An 18,879-nucleotide genomic window follows, 5' to 3' on the forward strand; every position below is an offset into this window, starting at 1 on the left:
ATTGCGCCTATATTTCCGAGAACTCTTTCACGTCTGCATGTTTCTCACAAGGTGTGGGTGGGGTGGTGATGGTGGTGCAAGGCTCTTCACTATCCCAGCAGCGAATGTGCAATATGTTTGCAACAACAGAAACTTCGCAAATAGAATAGGAAAGGGCCTCGGTCCTCCGTTGTCACGACAACCAAAACCTCAGAGTCACACCAAGCGAAATAAGAGGAAGTGGGGGAAGGGCGGCACGCACAAACCGAGAAAAGATGTTTGTGTTAGTGAAATAAAAAGAAGAAAAGACATGCAGGCAGTTGTGTAGCAGATGAAAGAGATAACTATTTGCAAATGGAGGAATTGACAAAAAAGTCGAATTTGCTGCATGGAATAAAAATACTAAAGGCATTCACATTGTCAAAGATACATGCACACACACACACATAAATAAAGGTTATGTTTTCATGTGATAATGAGTTCATATGTGTGTTTTTCAAGAACTTTGCAGAAGTCGAGCATGACTGTGCATCCCGCGGATTATCTCAGCACTGTTGCACCTGAGACTGTGATTACATTAGACATCTATTCCTGCGCAACATGGGATTATATCCAAAGTGATCTCCTCAAGTACGTTTAGTGGTGTACTGTAGATAGTCAGGGTGCCAAAAACAAGTGCATCATCTAATGACCCCAGTGGGTATTATCCTTCCTGGTCACTGATTAGGACTGATTGAATTATGTTTTACCTTTGCTGAGTGATCTCAGACAGGGAGCTAATCTTCTTCTGCTGTCTACAAGGGGAGCTGTAAATGTACATATCCTGTAAAAGGGTTGCTGCAGTTTAAGTTATTTGTGTATTGCAATTAAAGAAATACAATTTAGAGCATTAATATGTTTGAACAGCTACAATGAGTCTATCAAATGTATGCGCTTACACACACACACACACACACACACACACACACACACACACACACACACCACAAAAAAAGGCCACCGTTCCTGTTTCTGTCCAGTCAAACTTTTATCTCATGACATCATGGCTGTGGGTTCGTTAGCAAGTCACACCGTGGACTGCTAAACATAGAAATGCAATATTTGAGGATATTCATGCACTTTTTTTTTATTCTGTGTGCGACCCAGAGTTGAATACATTCACAGTGACCGGAGTCATTCAGACTGGTTTGGTGCTGCCGCGTGGTGGATGTTAGGGGAGGTGACGCTCTGACTGATGACGGTGTAAAATACATCACAGTCATCAGGATTGGATCACTACTGTCAGCAAACTTCAGCGCAGTTCGTTGCAGAAATAGAAAATACATACATTTTGAAGCGTCAAAATCTACAACTTAAAAATACAATTCATATTTTAAAATGCTAATGACGCATGCTTTGTCTTTACAACAACAAAATCACACACATTACGTACAGTTAATTCACGCATTAGTTTGATTTATATATATATATATATATATATATATATATATACACTACATTATATTTATTTTATTTGACAATCATCAGTGGATATATAGAGCAGGATTTATTTATAAAGGTGTGGTAAATGAAACAGAGGGAGATTGGATACCAGCACTGACGTGATGAGTAACACATTGTTAAACTGAGCAAGATGGCCTCCGGAGTAATACACCTGCCGTTCATTCAGGGGCTGCACGGGTCTGTAGGTTTGGACCATCTGCTGTCCATTAGAAAACTGAAGCTGGGCGAATTCAGCGAGCTGTAATAAAAAAATCACAACAGACAGGTGAAAAAGTAACATTACTTTCTAATACAGTGGTAGAAGAGGGAGGCCACACACACACACACACACACACACACACACACACAAACACACAAATACATCTATTGTATGATCCATCCTATTTCATGGTTTATCCCTGATCCCTTTCCCTAATTGAACACCACAGCATGTGATGTCTCCTAGGGTATTGGGTTAAACTTGCAGAGCATAAGATAAGCTTTTCCTGATGTTTCCACTTTTCTGGCAGAACGATTAAACTAAGCATGAGAGCATATCTTAATCACAGCCTGATGCATTGATTTCATTTTTAGATTATTGTGAAAATAATTACCTGCTTACTGCTTAGAGGAATTGTGTTTTCAAACAAGCTCCAGATGACAGCTTCAGCGCATTGGGGTGTGGTGAGGGAGCCGTCGTAGCGAAAATACTTGGTCCTATTCTTCTCAGGAGGTATGAACATTTCCAGGGACACGCCCTTCAGAATCGTACTGTTGGCTGGTTTTATAAAATATTAACAAGATAAGTTAACCAGAAACGTCTTATTACACCATAAAGAGGTTCAAAGTGACAACTTGATTGTTCATCTATTTATTATTGAGGTGTTAAAAAGGTGTTTTATGACTGTTATCTCTTGACAATTGTACTTTAGCCTAACACCGGAACAATCAGCAGCACATTTAGGAAGAAGGTAATGATGCAAAATGATCTTATCTTTCCATGTCAGCAGATATGACTTACTAGGTTGTGTGATGTATTTCAGAGCATTAAGAAGTGGATCAAATTTCTTATTTGCAGACTTGGACTTCTGAAAAGAATAAAATGTTCAAGTTGGCATTTTTGTAAAAGTTGGGAAAACATACTGTAGAAGGATTGGTTCAAACAGACCCTGGTGCTTTTGACCTACAAAGGTTTTGACATCTTTTTTTCTTAATTATCACAACATTAAAAGAGTCCTAGCGACTGTTTCTCTCTAAGTTCCTTGTGCTTAACTTCGTTGTACCTCAAAGCACGATTTTTGGACCATTTATACTTTTTTTTCTGTATTGGGGGTTACATTTATTTTACTATCTTTGCAACCATTATATCAATACAATCCTTCATCTTTCATTCACAAGTAATAAGTCCTCTTCTTCCATCCCAGTTATGGTTAAGCTTTGTGACAAAAATATTGATGCCAGCTGATCAAGTAAAACAGAAAAATGACTAACTCACATACTTTGGGATCTAACCTGGAAATGACCGTATATATTTGCAATTATTAAACCGATGGCCCGCTTTGACAACATTTTGAAAGATGGATTTTCAAATCTATTTTGAAAAATAGATTTGAAAATCCTAACTGTTACTATTTTTTTCTAATACTATTTTAATATTATTATTTCTTAAAGCCCACAGCAATACAACTAATAAACAGGGCCTTTTTTCTCCGTTGCCTGCAGCATCATGCCGAGGCATCACTAAATAGCTGATGGAGTTTTTTCGTCTATATGTGATCTGCATATAAAGTCAAAGCTTAGCCGTCTCTGTGGAGTGTGTGAACACAATGATTGGTGGTGGAATTGGCTGCAATGCCAGAGACACCGGCTAAAATCTTTCCTTGGGCACCAAATTGGTCATCTTAGTTATATCAAACTCTTTTTAAGCAGATACATTTTAAGCAGATCTCTATGTATATGATAATCAAATGACATCACCTCAAAGAAGACGCCAAGAACAGCCACGCCTGTGTGGTCACTTAGAGCCTGGGATAAAGAGTCGTACTCTTCTTTTATGTGGACTATATGCATCTGTAGATGGCAAAAAATGATTTAGTATTTCATGTATTTGAATGCAGTACACAAAGTGGCTTTAATTATGGCACACTTCCATACCCATGTTTCTTACCTCCACTGGAAATTGTTCTCCATCAACCGTGTGTTCGGACCCAGGTCCTCCATCTTTGCCCCAGTGCAGGTGAAGTTGAACTGCTTTATATGGTTCAGCCAGATTTCCTCCTGTGATCCTCATACCAGAGGGTAAATCCAGTTGAACTGGAAAAGGACTCAAGTCAACTTTCAAAATTCAGGCAGAAAAGACCCTTCTGGTGATGATTACATAGAGCCTTTTTTAGATATGGCTACAGTGCAAACGTTAAAAAGATCATCAATGTTTTGCAGCATTTTCAGATTTAAGTGTAGGCTTTGTTACATACGACCATCTCAGTGGTTTACCTTGTGACTATTTCACAGACGGTTTACTTTAGTCAAGCTGATTTAAAATAATTCATTGTCATCTTTTTTTTTTACCAAATCTTCTTCCTCAAATAAAACTGCAATTATCACAAAGACGTACCACTGTGACCGGTGTTTATGAGGCGACCATGAAAAGCCTCTTGATAGCCAGTGAAGTGAAAAGGAGTGAGGCGTTTATCTAGTAGCATTCTCCTTGTAACAATGTTAACTGGAGACTGAGATTTGCCACTGCAGTCCTGTGAAACCACTCCCCATGCCTCCGGACCTGTGAAGGCAGGTGGGTGAAAAAAAAAGAAAAGAAACTGCACTATTTCTATATTTTAAAATTGTATTTAAACTGTAAATGGTTTGTCCTGAGGTTTACCTGTGCAGGTGTGATTGCATGTAACTTGGGATTGGTAGCACCAATCTACAAGAAAATGTTTGAATTTAGTCATTGCATAGAAATGATAAAACAGCAAGAACTAATACAAGCCTCCAGCTGAAACAAATATAAATACATATTTTTAATTTCTTCTTTGTGATGAATAAGCCCAAACACGTTTGCGGTTAATTGAACAATACTTTATGTCATCAATTTCTTCAAAAGAAAACAAGAAAAATGAAAAATGCCTAAGACTGAATACATTTAATCAATGAATTAGATTTCATTTCTTTGAGAACCTACCTGCCCCTGAGACAATCCTCATGGAAGATGCAAGCAAAAATAAAACTGGTGCTAACAGCATTGTGAATGTACTGTATCTGTCTGAGTCTGCCTGCTTTGAAATAATCGTTTTGGAAGATGAGGCCAGAAGCAGAGTTCAACCAGCCTGTTATCAGACAGTTAGCCTCACCTATCAATCAGGTGATTGATAGATGATCACCTGATCACACCACACCCGTTAGATTTATGACTTCTGAGCACTGATATCTTCAGACTGATATTCACCAGATAATATATGGACCCTTATCAACAAGAATTGGCCTGAAAACTCACAGCTTGAAGATGTTCAAGACCAGTTTAGATTTGGTTGATGGAAAAATCTCCAACTGATCATATATAACTTATTCAGGATAACTTATTTATGTTCTATGAGGAGTTATCACGAAATGACAGACAATGAATCTACAACTACTACAGTGATGTGTTACTGCTGTGACACACATAAAAGGTGTGGTCACGTGCTTTATTTCCTTCAAGGAACGATGATTACATGCAATCTATTGCTGATGATTTACTTCATGTCTGAGGGACATAAACTCAGTCTTTGTAGATTTGTTATATTGGTGCAATACCCATCAACGCCCGTAGGTGGCAGCAGGACTTTCGGGCAGCTGACCGGACCTCTGCTTTAGGCTCCTGTTGGCTCCCTCGTCATTCAATATATGTTTTATCAGATTTCAACCTGTCTTGCAATGTGTTCTCTGTACCTCTATATAATTACTTATATTATTCTGCTCTTTCATACGCTGGTACTACCATCAGCACGTATATGACCGCATACTGCTCAAAGCAATACTTATATCATATACTATATACAATAATATACATCATATTCGTCAGTGTAATAACCAGTTTCACAACATTTACACTTGGTTTAACTGACTCCTCATAACATCAACTGCAGAACGCATCTTCGTCTTTTGGGCTAATTGTATGGTCACATATTGACAGTATGTGATGAACTCTCTTTGAACTGTAAGGGATGTAAGATGCGTTTATACAACTGTTTTAATAATGATTGTCTTATTGTGGACATTGTAGCAATTGTTTCACTTGAAACGTAGTATTTTAGTGTATGGAGCCGCTCAAAATTATTTCCATCACAATGCAACAATTTGAACTGCGTGACAAAAGCACTCGGCACCACCTGCGTAGTGAGAACTCCCACAGTTAGCGCGTTTAATGAACGCAGCACAGTGACGTAGACGGAGAGCGAGAACTACTTTCTCTGCGGTGCGTTCAAGAGCAGACAGTAGGAGCTGTGGGTTGCCTCCACCTCTTCTGACAAAGTTTGTGTCACTCTCCTTATTATTATTGAGAGCGATTCGTATTTTAAGGAGGTTATCGGTGCCCCGGCTGCGATGGACCGCTGGAGGGGCAGAGTGGCTCTGGTGACCGGAGCGTCGGTCGGGATTGGCGCGGCCGTAGCGGAGGAGTTGGTCCGCTGCGGTATGAAGGTGGTGGGCTGTGCCAGGGACGTCGAAAAGATTCAGGTTTGCTCTGAACTTTAAAGTTAACTTCTGCACGTTTTTGGGAGGGATTTGTTTCATGCGAGTAACAGTTCACGCGAGGTAAGAAGTACAAACCCACGTGACACTATTAGAGGCGCTAAATCAATTAAACGTAGTTGATGAAACCCAGCAGAGATAACGTTAAGTGAAAGTGAATGTATGTAAATAAGTGACAATGTAGTCAATGTCTTTCTCGCAGTAACTTAACACCAGATATTGGCTGATAAAAGCGTTTCTGTAGGCTGTTTTTGTATCTGTCGTGTCGGACATTGGTCTCTTGGGTTTTCCTGTACAAATAAACTCCCATAAACACTATAGTTAAACTCTCCTGTTACTCATTATGACTATAAGAAGGTAATACATCATCCATGAATCAATATAGACAATTTAATACAGGCTTTCCTTCAGTGTTTTATATCTAGTTTTATTTAATAAAAGAAAAGAGACAGGAGCCATTCCACACACAACACACCATACCTTGAATGAGTGCCTCATGTTTAGGTAAGTCTTCACCTCAGCTGAACCCTAATCTACCAATTTACAATAATTTTTGAACATTACAGAATAAAACCAACGATTGACGGACGGGTGGCCTGTGTGAACAACTGGGGGGGAAAAAAAGAGTCGATCACAAAGTTGATTGTCTGACACCTTTTTCATCTTGATTTCAGAAACTGGCAGCTGAGTGTCAAAGTGCGGCCCACAGTGGCGTCCTGGTGCCTTTCAAGTGTGACTTGACCAACGAGGAGGAGATCGTGTCCATGTTTGCCGCCATCAAAGAGCAGCACAGAGGAGTGGATGTGTGCATCAACAACGCTGGCTTGGGTCATCCAGAGTCTCTGTTAAATGGAAAAACCAGCGGCTGGAAGAACATGCTGGATGTAAGAATGCAAATGTTTTTCTTATAATTAAATAGATGTGTTCACACTACTCCTGCTGTTTTAGCTGCATTTGTTTCCGGGTCCTGTTGTTGCGCATGCTGTCTCACTGTCGCACTGTTTAGGCTTAGTGAGACACTCGAACAGCATGGGACCCATCATTTCATTTCGTTGGTGACACCTGGGCTTTTTGCTACTATGACGAGTCAGAAATGGTGAAACATGACGTTATTCCAGATCAGTGAATCTTCAGTTTATCGGATGCATAAACCTCGAGACAAAACAAACGCCACACAACGAGAACACACAGCAAGTCCAGTATCAACTAAAAGTAGGAAAATGTCTCCTGCGTTTGACTCGTACCTAAAATGCAATTTCTTTGTACATACGAATCAATGGTTAAGTTACCTTTCCATGTATGAAGGAAAATTCTGTTACCTCTGGGGCGCTGATGTCAGCAGTTTTTGTTCGATTGGACGCCATAATCGGGAAGGTAATATCTTTTACTTTTTTCTTGCAGGTGAACGTTCTGGCGTTGTGTATTTGCACCCGTGAAGCGTATCGGTCAATGAAGGAGAGAGATGTTGACGATGGGCACATCATAAACATAAACAGGTACAGCTTGTGAAGTACAGTTCTGTTGATTTTTAATATCACTTCCTTTCTTTGTTACTTTAAATAATATCATCACCATTGAAATTTCAACTACGACGATCAACAGATCTGAGGATTTTGTTATCGCATTACAAAATGTAGGCGGTAAAAATAATCAATCGGCCATTTATCGACCGACTAGGGCCGCAGACAGAATTATTTTCATTATCGATAAATCTGCAGAATATTTGTCTCCATTAATCGTTTTAAGTCTGTAAAATGTCTGAAATTAGTGAGTCAAGTTGTCCTGAAGCCTAAAGGCACGGTCGCACGTGTTCAAACTTAACTTTTGCCTCTTGCTCACTTTCATTCTGTGCAAAAGCAAAAAGCTCATTTGCATCTTCACGAATATTCACGATGGTTAATAATTGTTCCTACGACTTCTACTATCTTCTTCCGCTGCAGCATGAGTGGACACCGCGTAGCTCGCGGTGCTGATGGACATTTCTACAGCTCCACCAAGTACGCTGTGACGGCCCTGACGGAGTGCCTGAGACAGGAGCTGCGCGAGGCCAACGCCCACATCAGAGCCACAGTGAGAGCTCCTACTTTATACTCGACAAGAAGGACTGTTGAGATGGTCTCAAAGATGCGAAGAGTCTGTTGTACGCTTTTAACGTGACTAATAGCTTTTGATAGCAAGTAATAAGTAAATTGATATGAATACTTTTTAAAGAAGTAATATGTAGAAGGTAAGTTCTTAGGCTTTCTGAGTAACTTGCCCGACACTTCTCTTGTTGCAGTGCATTTCTCCCGGTGTAGTGGAGACAGACTTCTTTTCGCGGTTGTACAAAGATAATCCGGATAAAGCTGCTGAGTCATACTCTAGATTTAAGGTAAAGGTATCATTCCTACATTCCCTAGAGTATTCGTGATATAATTCTGAGCATATTGTTTCACTGTTCACTTCTCTTGCAGCCCTTGGAAGCAGTAGATATCGCAAATTCTGTCACGTATGTCCTCAGTGCACCTCCCCATGTGCAGGTATGTGATTTCAGTTACATATTTTTAGTGCTTTCTATATCACCACACACAGTTTACCCATAATGAGATAACGTTCACGCTGTTTCTCTCAGATCGGAGACGTTCAGATGCGACCTGTGGAGCAGGTGTTGTAGTGCTGCACCATGTGACGGCTGATTCGGTGAACCGACACATTGACTGGTTGAAGACAATTAGTGTATCTGATCATGGAATAACTTTAAACATGTGTACTGTGATTTTTCACTTGTAGAATAAAATGTCTGATTTTGAATATGAAATTTGCTGCACAACTTTATTATCATACAGAAGGACATTATTTGTAGCTTGGGGATGCGTCAATAGCCACAAACAAGGGCATTAAATTGTTGTCAAAATGTTTTTGTCAAATGCATGATGAAATATAAACCTAAAAAATACACAAATGTTAGGAATATAAAAATATTTTTTTTAAATATTATTTTATCTTAAAATGTATTAAAAAAATCAGTAAAATACAAAAAGAGCAAAATATCCAACAAATGTTAGTAAAGTATCAGAAAGATTTTTAATATAAAATATATAATATCTAAAATATAAAAAAATAATAATAATGCAATACTGTGTAATATAACAGACAGGAAATTGTGAAACGTCTAAAAGATTATCATTAAAATCAAATTGTTATTATTATTTTTAAAAAAAATTGTTTGGAAAAATATCCTGAAATTATTATTTCTTTTTTTTAAAGTTGTAAGAAACACACGACACAAAGACCTGGAACTGGATCCAGGATTTGACTGACGAGGATTTTTCATGAAGATAGTTGTTGGGAGCGAGAACATTATAATACAATTATGGGAGACAGGAGGCAGATGGCGATGCCTTAAAGTTACTTAATAACAATCTGCAGACTTTACTGATTTAATGAACATAGACAACATCTTTCACTGAACAGGACGACAAAAAGGGGCTGCTTGTAAGTTTAACCTAAATGAGAAAAATATATTGAGTTATTGTAACACTGCCTTGCAGTGCAGCATGTCATTTCTCCTACAGCATTTAAAAAAAAAAAGAGTAAGTTAAACCAAATAATACAATCGTTATAGACAGACAGTAAGAGTATGGATTTACATGGTGATAAACATCCCTTCAGGTTTTGTCCACTAGAGGCCACAAGACACAATAATATGATGCGCCTCCTAAATGCTGACCTCACGGTAAGCACTCTTACAAACATACAATTTCACAAAAGAGACACATTTGAATGTGGAAAAAAAAGACTCCTATGCTGAGATTGAACATGAAAAGCGAGTGCAAGTGGATGAAAAACAGTCTCTTGTCGTCCTTTGTTGCTTTATTTGAATGCATTTAAGGAGAACACACACTGGTTATATGTGTCCTCTGAAGAAAGACGGTAAGAGCAGTCCAACATATTGTGAAGGAAGAAACAATACAGCATCATTCCTTATTATTCTTATCGGATAATGCATGCCACATATTCTTTGGCCAGATCTTTTGTTGTTGCTTAAATGTTTCTTTATTTCGTCAGTCTGAGACAGGAGAGCGTTCAGCCTCTTCATCCACAATACAAACAGACAAAAAAAAAAAAGAGAAGATGACGGGATGAGAAGATGCAAGAATTTGTTCACAGTAAATGTGATTATATTCATTTTTAGCTCTGTTAGCAGCGTCGCTTTGGTTCACACTGAAATATCTCCCGTCTGTCCTGCTGAAAGAGAAACCTTTCATCACTTTCCATATGTCTGCCTGTAGAGAGCTGCCAGGGAGGTTCCTGCTCAGCTTCCAGTCCGGAGGGAAGCCAACAGTAGCTGGGGACCGCCAACCACCACCACCACCACCACCCACTGTCTTTTTGATGTTAATGAACATCCATTTATACAGAGCCTACGGTTGTATGTGTACACAAATGTTGGCCAAACACTTGGCTCGCTATTTCGTGACCAGGCTGAAGCGTTGCGCACCCAAACAGAAAATGTGTGTCAGAGAAATGTGAGCTAGTCTTTGCCAACATCACCAGCTAAAAATAAAAGAAAGATTTGTTATAGAAGCAGAAAAAAGAAGCGATACGTTTCTGTCTAGAATTGTCAAGTTTTGGAAATGTACTTTATGTTCTACTTTTGCGTGAGATCCCTCAATGATTTCATATATTATGATTCTTTTTTTTTTTTGTGTGCTTTGGGGTGATTTCTTCTCATTCTTTAAATATGTAGCTCACCTTTTGATTGACACATTCATTCAAATGCTTTCTATTGTCTGTTTGTGACTGTTCTGTACAGCCTATGTAGTCCAATTGCAGGAGGCAGGACTGTCTGTGTTTGGTGAGCGGTCAAATTGGATCACCTGCGCGGAAGCACAACACGCCTCTTCTTCATCCATCAGTGCCGCACCAGCCGATCTAACCACGACAGGTTAGTTTCTCTCAATCAATAAATCCTCCTCCGTGTCGGTGAATATAATGGATTATTGGATTCTTCACCTAATGGGATGCCGCAGAGCCAGCTTTACTCTCATTATCGCCCACGCTATGGATTGTATATCCCTTTGTGTGTGTTGTTCCTGCCTGACCATATGTTTCAAAAGCCATCTCCGCAGTAACGGGATGGGGTCAAAGCCCTAATGAGACCTCTGGACGCTGGGCGTCCAACCAATGCGCTGTGAAGGAGGCATCGGCTCAGCTGCTGTCACATCGGTTCAGGACGTGTTTTGCTGCGGAGCTCAATGATTTCACTTTCTGTGGGGGTTTTTTTCTGTTCTGTGCGCCGACGCTGGTTGCTACTCTCAGTATGACACTTAAGATACTCGTACTGGACATCAACGCCCCCACTGCTGCACACCTTCAACCCACAGTCACAGTTAGTTACTTCATAGAAAGACTGCTGTGAAATAACTGCTTTTTAAGTACGATTTTAGCTCAACTCTTATCTTTTGCTCCACGATGTAGAAAGGTATCTAATGTTTCCCTCTGCAACTCGTCTAAAAGGCTGCTGCTAGGTTTCTTTAGTGGCACAAAGTCCACATTACACTGTGCTGGCATGTTTTCAGTGCCGCTCAGGGCCTCAGATCTCCTATTGTTCAGTCACTAAACAAGCTGTCCATCTCAGACCGTTAAAGCAGCTATAATCAACAGTTTTATAACACATTCGTTCAGGGTTTTTATCTTTCATGTAAATTCAAGTTGCGTACAATGAAGCATAAACATGATCCCACAATGTATTAATCTTGCTGATGAAATGGAAAATTCCTTCCACTTTTTCCTCCCCTCCTTGTGAACAAGGTCTTATCACAGATCCATCTGTGTTAGTCGCTCTGCCATTTCAGCTTATGGTTGTGTCTGAATGCCAAGCTCCTTTTTGAATGCTTGGGTGTCTTCCAAAAAAATCTCAAGCTGTATCATGAAAGTCTGCATTGTTACTTCGTTTCCCACTGTTTGCAAGATTCACAGAGGGAATTCTGATGCTGTAAAATACATGTGAGAACGTTTCCTCGGCGGTGCGTTTGACTTTGTGTCCGATGTGACGGAGATCTAATCGGCACATCTCAGCCTTTTTAAAGCACATGCATTTTTGTTTTACACAAGCATGTGAGAATCAGCTGACCTGGACGGATTTCAGATAAAGTGCAAAGTGAGCACCTAATCTGTGTGGAGAATGTGAGCGTGCCTTAAACCAAACGGGAGGGAGGGGAGGTGGGGGGGGGGGGGCAACTCCAGGAACAAAATCCCCTTTAAACAAAAGAGCACAGTGCATGAACTCACAGGTCTTTCTAGGCATGGTATCTGAGCGTGCGGTATGGAAAGAAACGCTCACAAAAATTAATATCAGTTTAAGCAGGTTGGAGTAAAGCCTCTTGAGTTTTAGATTTCCAATTTTTCCAGCTTTGATTAAATATTTCCAGCTGAGATAACAGGAGAATGTGCACACCAAATTATTTCCAAAAGATAATTTGGAGTTTTCTATTTATCTAGCTAGCTTTCTTTCTGCTCATAATATTGTCACATTTGATATTTGAGTAATTACAAATGTCTACAACGTTTAAAGCATTTGATTGACATTGTGGGAAATAGTTATTCCCTCTCTTGCAGAGTTACATCTAAAGATTGATCCCACTGTCGCGTCTATATGGTAAATATGAAGCTACAGCGAGCTGCCATTAGCTTAGCTAGCCTTTCTTTGTGCCTAAGGTAAATAAATCCACTCATCAACACCTCTAAAGCTCACTTATCAACATGTCAGATCTAGTTTGTCTTCCTGCAAAAACTAAACATGTAAAAAAAACATCTTGCTGTTTTCTGGTGTTTGTACAAAAGTTGTAACGATCTACTCGTCTAACTCTCAGATAGAATGAAAAAAAAACATGCTACTTTTGTTCATTTTGTTTATTCCATCACTAGATATAAACACAAGCACTGGCAGATACATTCACACAGGCTAATAATTCATCAATTTTATTATAGACATGCAGAAAAAAGGATGACAAGACACGATTCTCACATTACAATCAAACGTGATTTCTTTCCATTTCTGTGATTTTAAATGCTGAAGCAGGAACGATTATGCCGTAACTATGTTGATGTTATCTGATTGACAGGAGCTAGCCTAGCCAGCTACGTTTTCTTTCAGCCTATCCTGTTGCACCACGCGGCTCACTGCTGTCTAGCGGACAGTGCCGCTTTCCTCCTCTTCTTCCTGGTGAACTGTGCTTTTGCTCTCTCAATTGATAGCTGAATGGGACTCATGACGGGAGTTGCTGAGGTGGTCACGCGCGGCTTTTCATTGATCTGTAGATTGAGCTCTTCAGTGGTGGCGACTTTGGGTGGCGTGGATGTGAAAGTCATTGGTGTTTGTTCGGTTTGTTTGGGGCTAGAAGCTTCGTGTTTGAGAGAAGCGGCCGTGGCTTTCCTTCCTTGTTTTCTCTGCTGTCTGATTGTCTGCCTGTGTCGTTTTGTAATGATGGAAGGTGCTGCTGTGATGGCTGTAAAAAGCCTCCATTCAGTTTCTCCCACAGAGGTGGTCGCGGGGCTGTTCAGTGCGTCGCTCTTCTCTTGACTCGTAAGAATAGGAATCGCATTTTCAGAGCCGTTGAGAAAAAGTGGATTTTCACTCAGAAGAGGCAAAACTGTTTTCCTCTTTCTGCTTCTCGATCCTTTCGGCTTTTGCCTTTTCGAAACACTAAAGTTCAGAGCCGTACCGTTGTCGGTCTTCTTACTTCTGTCAACGTCCATCCTGTGTGAAAGCTTCTGCTCTGTGATGGGCGCCGATGGTCTGGTGGGAGCCCCGGTGAGAGGGATCACTTTCATACTGTCCACGGAGGAATTTTCATGGGCAGCGGCCACAATGGAAGAAGCCGAGCTGAGCTTCCTCCTTTTTTTCCTCCCCTCTCTGTGTCCTCTCTCCTTTGACCTATTCCTTTTGACTTTGGGGATTATAATGGGGGTACTGGCAGTGCTGACAACAGAGCTTTGTTGCTCAGGCTGTGCCGTTGGGGTTTTGGTGATGATGGTGGGGGCAGAAACGGCTCTTAAGTGGTCTGTTGTGTTCGTTTCAATCTCTGCAGGGGGAGGAAGAGAGATTTTCTTGCTCTTCTTTCGCCTTCCCTTTCCGAGCCTTCTGGTGTGTCCTTCGCGTGGACCGGCAGTTGTCGTAGTTGTTAACAGAGACTGAGTGATTCCTTCGGTGGACTCCACCGGTTTCTTCTGGACTGTTGCAGGTGACGTAATGGAAACGGTGTCGTTATCTATTGCTGGTTCGTCTTTCATGACTTCATTAAAGGGCTCGTCTTTTCCCTCCAGCTTATATTCTCTGTCATCGACTCCGTTTGTGTTTCTACTCGACTGTTCGTGTTTGTGTGACTCACCGATGAAGTTACTTAGAGCGATGACTTCTTCTGCTTTGCTGCCAGAGGGCGAAACTGCAGCCCCTTCCTCTGCTTTCTGCTTCCTCTTCCTCCCCTTTCCCTTTCCCTTTCCCTTTCCTTTTTGCTTTTTGGTGGTTTTCTTCTTCTTCCCTGGGTTCTTCCTCTTCTTCTTCTCAGCGCTCTGCGTCTCGCCTTTATTGGAGTCGGTGGCGGAGCTTTGAGAGGTGGAGACGGTAGCGAGGACCTTGATGAAGTCCTCGGCGGCGGTGACGACGTTTCTGAGAGAAGGCTCTTCAGGGCCTGACATTGTAGACTGCGTTGTACTCTCTGGTTTCTCTTCTGCTTTGCCCTTCTTGGACTCTTCGTTCTTGGAAGGAGCCACCGTCAGCTCATCGATGACGTCGATACCGCCAAAGTCATACGGGACCGCCTCCTTCAGCACAGCAATGGGAAACTTCTCGTAACGTTTACACCTACAGGAGAAGAAACGGAGGGGAGGTTTGTGTGTGTAGTGAATTATTCAGAAAGTAATACAGCTCCGTATGTTGCAAATCTACTTTTTAGTCGGGTTTTTTTAACACCAGAGTACACTGATACTTACATGCCGTACCAGTGCCGCTCTGCACACTGATCTTCATAGGCAAGCTCAAAGCAAGGCACACCAATGACGTTGAAGAACGCTTGACCAACTACCCTGGAAGAGGTGTCGTTGACTTTCCTCAGGCAACCTTTCAACCTAAAGAGAGAACAAAAAGTCATCTCTAGGTGTCTCTTCCTGACGGCAGCACAGTTTGACCTATAGGAGCAGGGTGACTGCACAAAAAGACGTAGACATCTTAGCTTAGTTTGGCTCGTTGCTACGATCCCTCTCCTGCAGATCATCCATGGGATATGATGCAGTATCTCCCAAGCTGTTCCAGACTTGGTTTAAAGTTATCCAAAAATGTTGCATTTACGAATAAAACTAATTTGTAGGTGTCAAATCAAGCATCGTAATTATGATCATTGCAGTATTGTTATGATATTATTGTCCAACCAATGGCAACACATTTGTCAATCGGTCCTCCTGATACCGTCTTACATTTGAACTTTATATCTTTATTTTAACACACAGCTTTATTTTGGTTGTAAGCAGAAGTTCCCTGTCATTAAAACAACAGTGATTACGTTTGACAGTAAGACCTTGAATGGAGACCTCATGACTGCCTTGTTATTTAAATAAATTGTGAACTAGAAAAAAAAAAATGCTTAAAAGCTGTACAGCTTGAATTCACTGCCTTCATTTTAAAAAGTTATAGTCTTTCATGAATTGAATAATGCTTTTTTAAACTCTTGAGGTGATAATGCAAAATTTTACCTGAATTTCAGAAAACAATATTTGTCAGAAGAATTAAACAGCTGTTCACTGAACTTAATGTCTCACCATATTTATTAACTTCTGATGTCTGTATTTCATTCTTAAGCAGTTCTTTATGTTAATTGTAATTTTAAAACCCCAGAGTCTGATTCTTTTTATTTATTTATTTATTTTTATGTTTTCATTGTTACCCATGCTGTCCTTCATAATGTGTCATTGCGGTGGTTGCACATTGGCTTAAAAGCTTATGTTTTACTCACGCATTATCGCAGTCACAATGACAGATGGAGTGCCACTTGAAGTTGGTGTGGCCATAGTTAGAGGAGAAGGGGTGGATGACTTGAGGGCAGTGGTCGTGGATACGGCAGCAGCTGTCGGTCTCTGCAAAATCTCCTGCAACAAGGAGGTCACAATTATTATTATTACACCTCGTACAATGAACTTACTTTGCTTGAATGTGATGTAGTCATACTACCCACCCAGCTGGCCATAATGATCAGCCATGTTTCCAGCTCCACACCACAGGGTCCCAGGATAAGTGAAGCCTCTCTTGGATCTTTTTAAAACCTTGTCCCGCCGCGCAGAGTCATCACTGCCGGCCCCCTTCACCTTGCCTCTGCGCTCCGACCGCTCTTTAAACTCTCGGCACATCAGCTTGGCTTCATCCATGCGCGCAAAGCGCGTCTCCAGCTGCCGCCCGGCTCTGTTTTCTTTCAGTCCCAACCTGCACTCGTGCATGAACGACTTCACCTGCATCTGGTTCGCTATGACAGAACAGTTACCAAGCCTCCCGGCGGGGCTGACGACGGATCGCACCACCTCGGCTCCGTCTGACACCTGGTAGAGGAAGCTCTCCCGCACGGTTGACATTTTGGCGCAAAAGGTGCCGTTGAGCATGGAGAACATCTCCTTGCTCTCCTTCTCTGCGTCCAAAGCGCGACTCAGGAGGTCACCCTTTACGAAGTTTCTGTCAAGATAAGACAGAAAGACAAAGAAGACCGACCACATGATGCGGCGAGTGGCACTTTCAGCACCATGCGTAACGGAGACAGCTCCTCGCGGTTTTCCGGCGCTCCCGAACTGCCTTCACACTTTTAAGGCGAAGCACAAGTGGTGTGATTATCAATACGAGAAATGGCAACGCTGGGAGGGGTCAGCCGAATTAACCTCTTTAGATTTCCAGCCTGGGTAGAGTATCTATTACTCAGCCGCAGAGCGCTGAAACGATCTGAGCGTAGATACAATATGTTACCCCACTGTATTTCAACGCGCAGTAGCAGAGGGTTAATTTGTGGGTGTGTACAGAGCACGAACCCCCAGCACCTTTCACTGCACAGAGACATGACCGAGAGTTACCTCCCAACCCCCTCAGCTCAACCCCCCAGAAAGTGGAGATTTACTTTGGGAACACGCATGGAGGAGGTTCTAGCTTACCCCCGCTTTCCATGGTAACTGGTATGGGGTGATTGTGCCAACCCAGGAGATTGGACATCTTTCAAATGCCACAAAACAGGCACTGAATTGGTGATGACCTAAATCACAATGTAGGGACAAAACTCTTTCATTGTGGAATGTGGAGAAATGTTGGCGCGGTCGCACGCAAACCACACTGACTGAGGGGCCTCAGCAGCTCGTAAGAGTCTCAGCTGATGGTGGGATTCAAACAGATCTCGTTAAAAAAACGGAGGCATCAACTGGCCGTGTGGTATCACGGTATCCTGAGTATTTGGCTATCAGCCGAAATATAACAGAATTAATACTTCAAATGCCTCTTGGTGATATTGCGTTTTGCTTCTACCCCCATATCTTCTTTGTTGTTATGTATCACTAAAAACTATTATTTGTTTGCACATGCAGCATTCTGGATCTGACCCATTGCATCGTTTTGGGTGGGTATAGCATGTGCATGACTCAATAGTGATAGCATTTATGAATTAATTAAATTATGATGTATCAGCAGCTGCAGTGTTGCTGCACTTTATATTACCAGGAAACATGTTTCATGCATGGCTTGTTTTGTAGATCTGCGTGTGACCTATGGTGGCTTACATTTGAAATAGCTTTGACATTACTCTGTAAAATCACGTGTGAGTTCAGAAAACGATACACAGCAAATTCCTCTGCATCTCTGAACAAGTGACTGTTCCCAAAGAAAAGAAAAACCTCTTGTCAGGTTGGGTTTCTAATCAGCCGAGTGTGTTGTCACATGGCTGGTCTTACGCAGAGCTCTAGAGGCGGAGATCCAGCCTACTCAAGGCACTGAAATCGGATTGCTGGAAGGCGGAGAGAAATGATGTAAAATCACCAGAGGCAACATTCGACCAGATCTTGAGGGGGGGGGGGGGGGCGGTCACTGCAGGGGAGGAATGGGAAAAAATGAGGCTGATAACTTGGAGTTCATGTGGAGAACACAGTGAAACAAAAAGGTGACACTTAATAAAATATGTATTGTATTTATTCCCGCTGGTTCAACGCTCCTTTGAGTCAAGTCAGCTGCAGAATGAGTTTGAATGAGTTGAAGAGTGAGCATCTAAAAACACGCTTTTCTGTGAGCTCAGTGCCGTAATGATAATGTGAATGCAGAGTTTACAGGGGCAACATGCTTCATGCAAAGTTAAGAGAGAATGATGCGGTTACCTCATCAATATCGTAATGTCAAGGGCCTCGACTGTGGGAAAAGCAACAATGCCCAGGCTCAAAACTGATTGCCTTTTGCCCAGTTTTGATGGTTGTTTGCCAAAAACTGTTGTCTCATTCAGCCTAGTTGTCAGAATTTGTTTGGGGGGGGGGGGGGGCATTGTACGTTTCTGCAAACCACCGATATGTTGAATGTGTTAGTATTAATCAGAGCAAGTGGCATTGACTTAATGCTTGTTATGTATGCTTGTTACGCGTGTCATTTTTACGTTATTTTTTTAAACACAAACTATTTTTTTTTTTAACTTTATCAACCCGACCAAT

General features: G+C 41.4%; 3 protein-coding genes across 3 annotated transcripts; 1 reads left to right on the plus strand and 2 right to left on the minus strand.

Annotated features, from left to right (window-relative positions):
- Positions 1-1,089: 1,089 nt before the first annotated feature.
- ca4b (carbonic anhydrase IV b) lies at positions 1,090-4,768 on the minus strand. Its single transcript, XM_068727996.1, has 8 exons — positions 4,643-4,768; positions 4,340-4,384; positions 4,076-4,240; positions 3,629-3,774; positions 3,439-3,531; positions 2,483-2,549; positions 2,076-2,239; positions 1,090-1,720 (listed from the first exon to the last, which is right to left on the minus strand). Exons 1-8 carry the CDS (start codon positions 4,701-4,703, stop codon positions 1,526-1,528), a joined length of 936 nt encoding a protein of 311 aa, XP_068584097.1. The 5' UTR covers positions 4,704-4,768; the 3' UTR covers positions 1,090-1,525.
- A 1,137-nt stretch (positions 4,769-5,905) lies between these two features.
- Positions 5,906-8,986, plus strand: LOC137885555 (dehydrogenase/reductase SDR family member 11-like). The gene is made up of 7 exons (XM_068727883.1): positions 5,906-6,174; positions 6,864-7,073; positions 7,591-7,685; positions 8,130-8,259; positions 8,468-8,560; positions 8,643-8,708; positions 8,801-8,986. Exons 1-7 carry the CDS (start codon positions 6,043-6,045, stop codon positions 8,840-8,842), a joined length of 768 nt encoding a protein of 255 aa, XP_068583984.1. The 5' UTR covers positions 5,906-6,042; the 3' UTR covers positions 8,843-8,986.
- A 4,101-nt stretch (positions 8,987-13,087) lies between these two features.
- On the minus strand, positions 13,088-17,201 carry proca1 (protein interacting with cyclin A1). The gene is made up of 4 exons (XM_068715404.1): positions 16,398-17,201; positions 16,179-16,311; positions 15,163-15,297; positions 13,088-15,034 (listed from the first exon to the last, which is right to left on the minus strand). The coding sequence occupies exons 1-4, from the start codon at positions 16,924-16,926 to the stop codon at positions 13,351-13,353; spliced, it is 2,481 nt and encodes an 826-aa protein (XP_068571505.1). The 5' UTR covers positions 16,927-17,201; the 3' UTR covers positions 13,088-13,350.
- Between the last annotated feature and the right edge of the window lie 1,678 nt (positions 17,202-18,879).

The sequence above is a fragment of the Cebidichthys violaceus genome, unplaced genomic scaffold (assembly GCF_023349555.1).
Source record: "Cebidichthys violaceus isolate CVI_PGR_0920_01 unplaced genomic scaffold, fCebVio1.0.p SCAF_1, whole genome shotgun sequence".
NCBI classification, from domain to species: Eukaryota; Metazoa; Chordata; class Actinopteri; order Perciformes; family Stichaeidae; genus Cebidichthys; species Cebidichthys violaceus.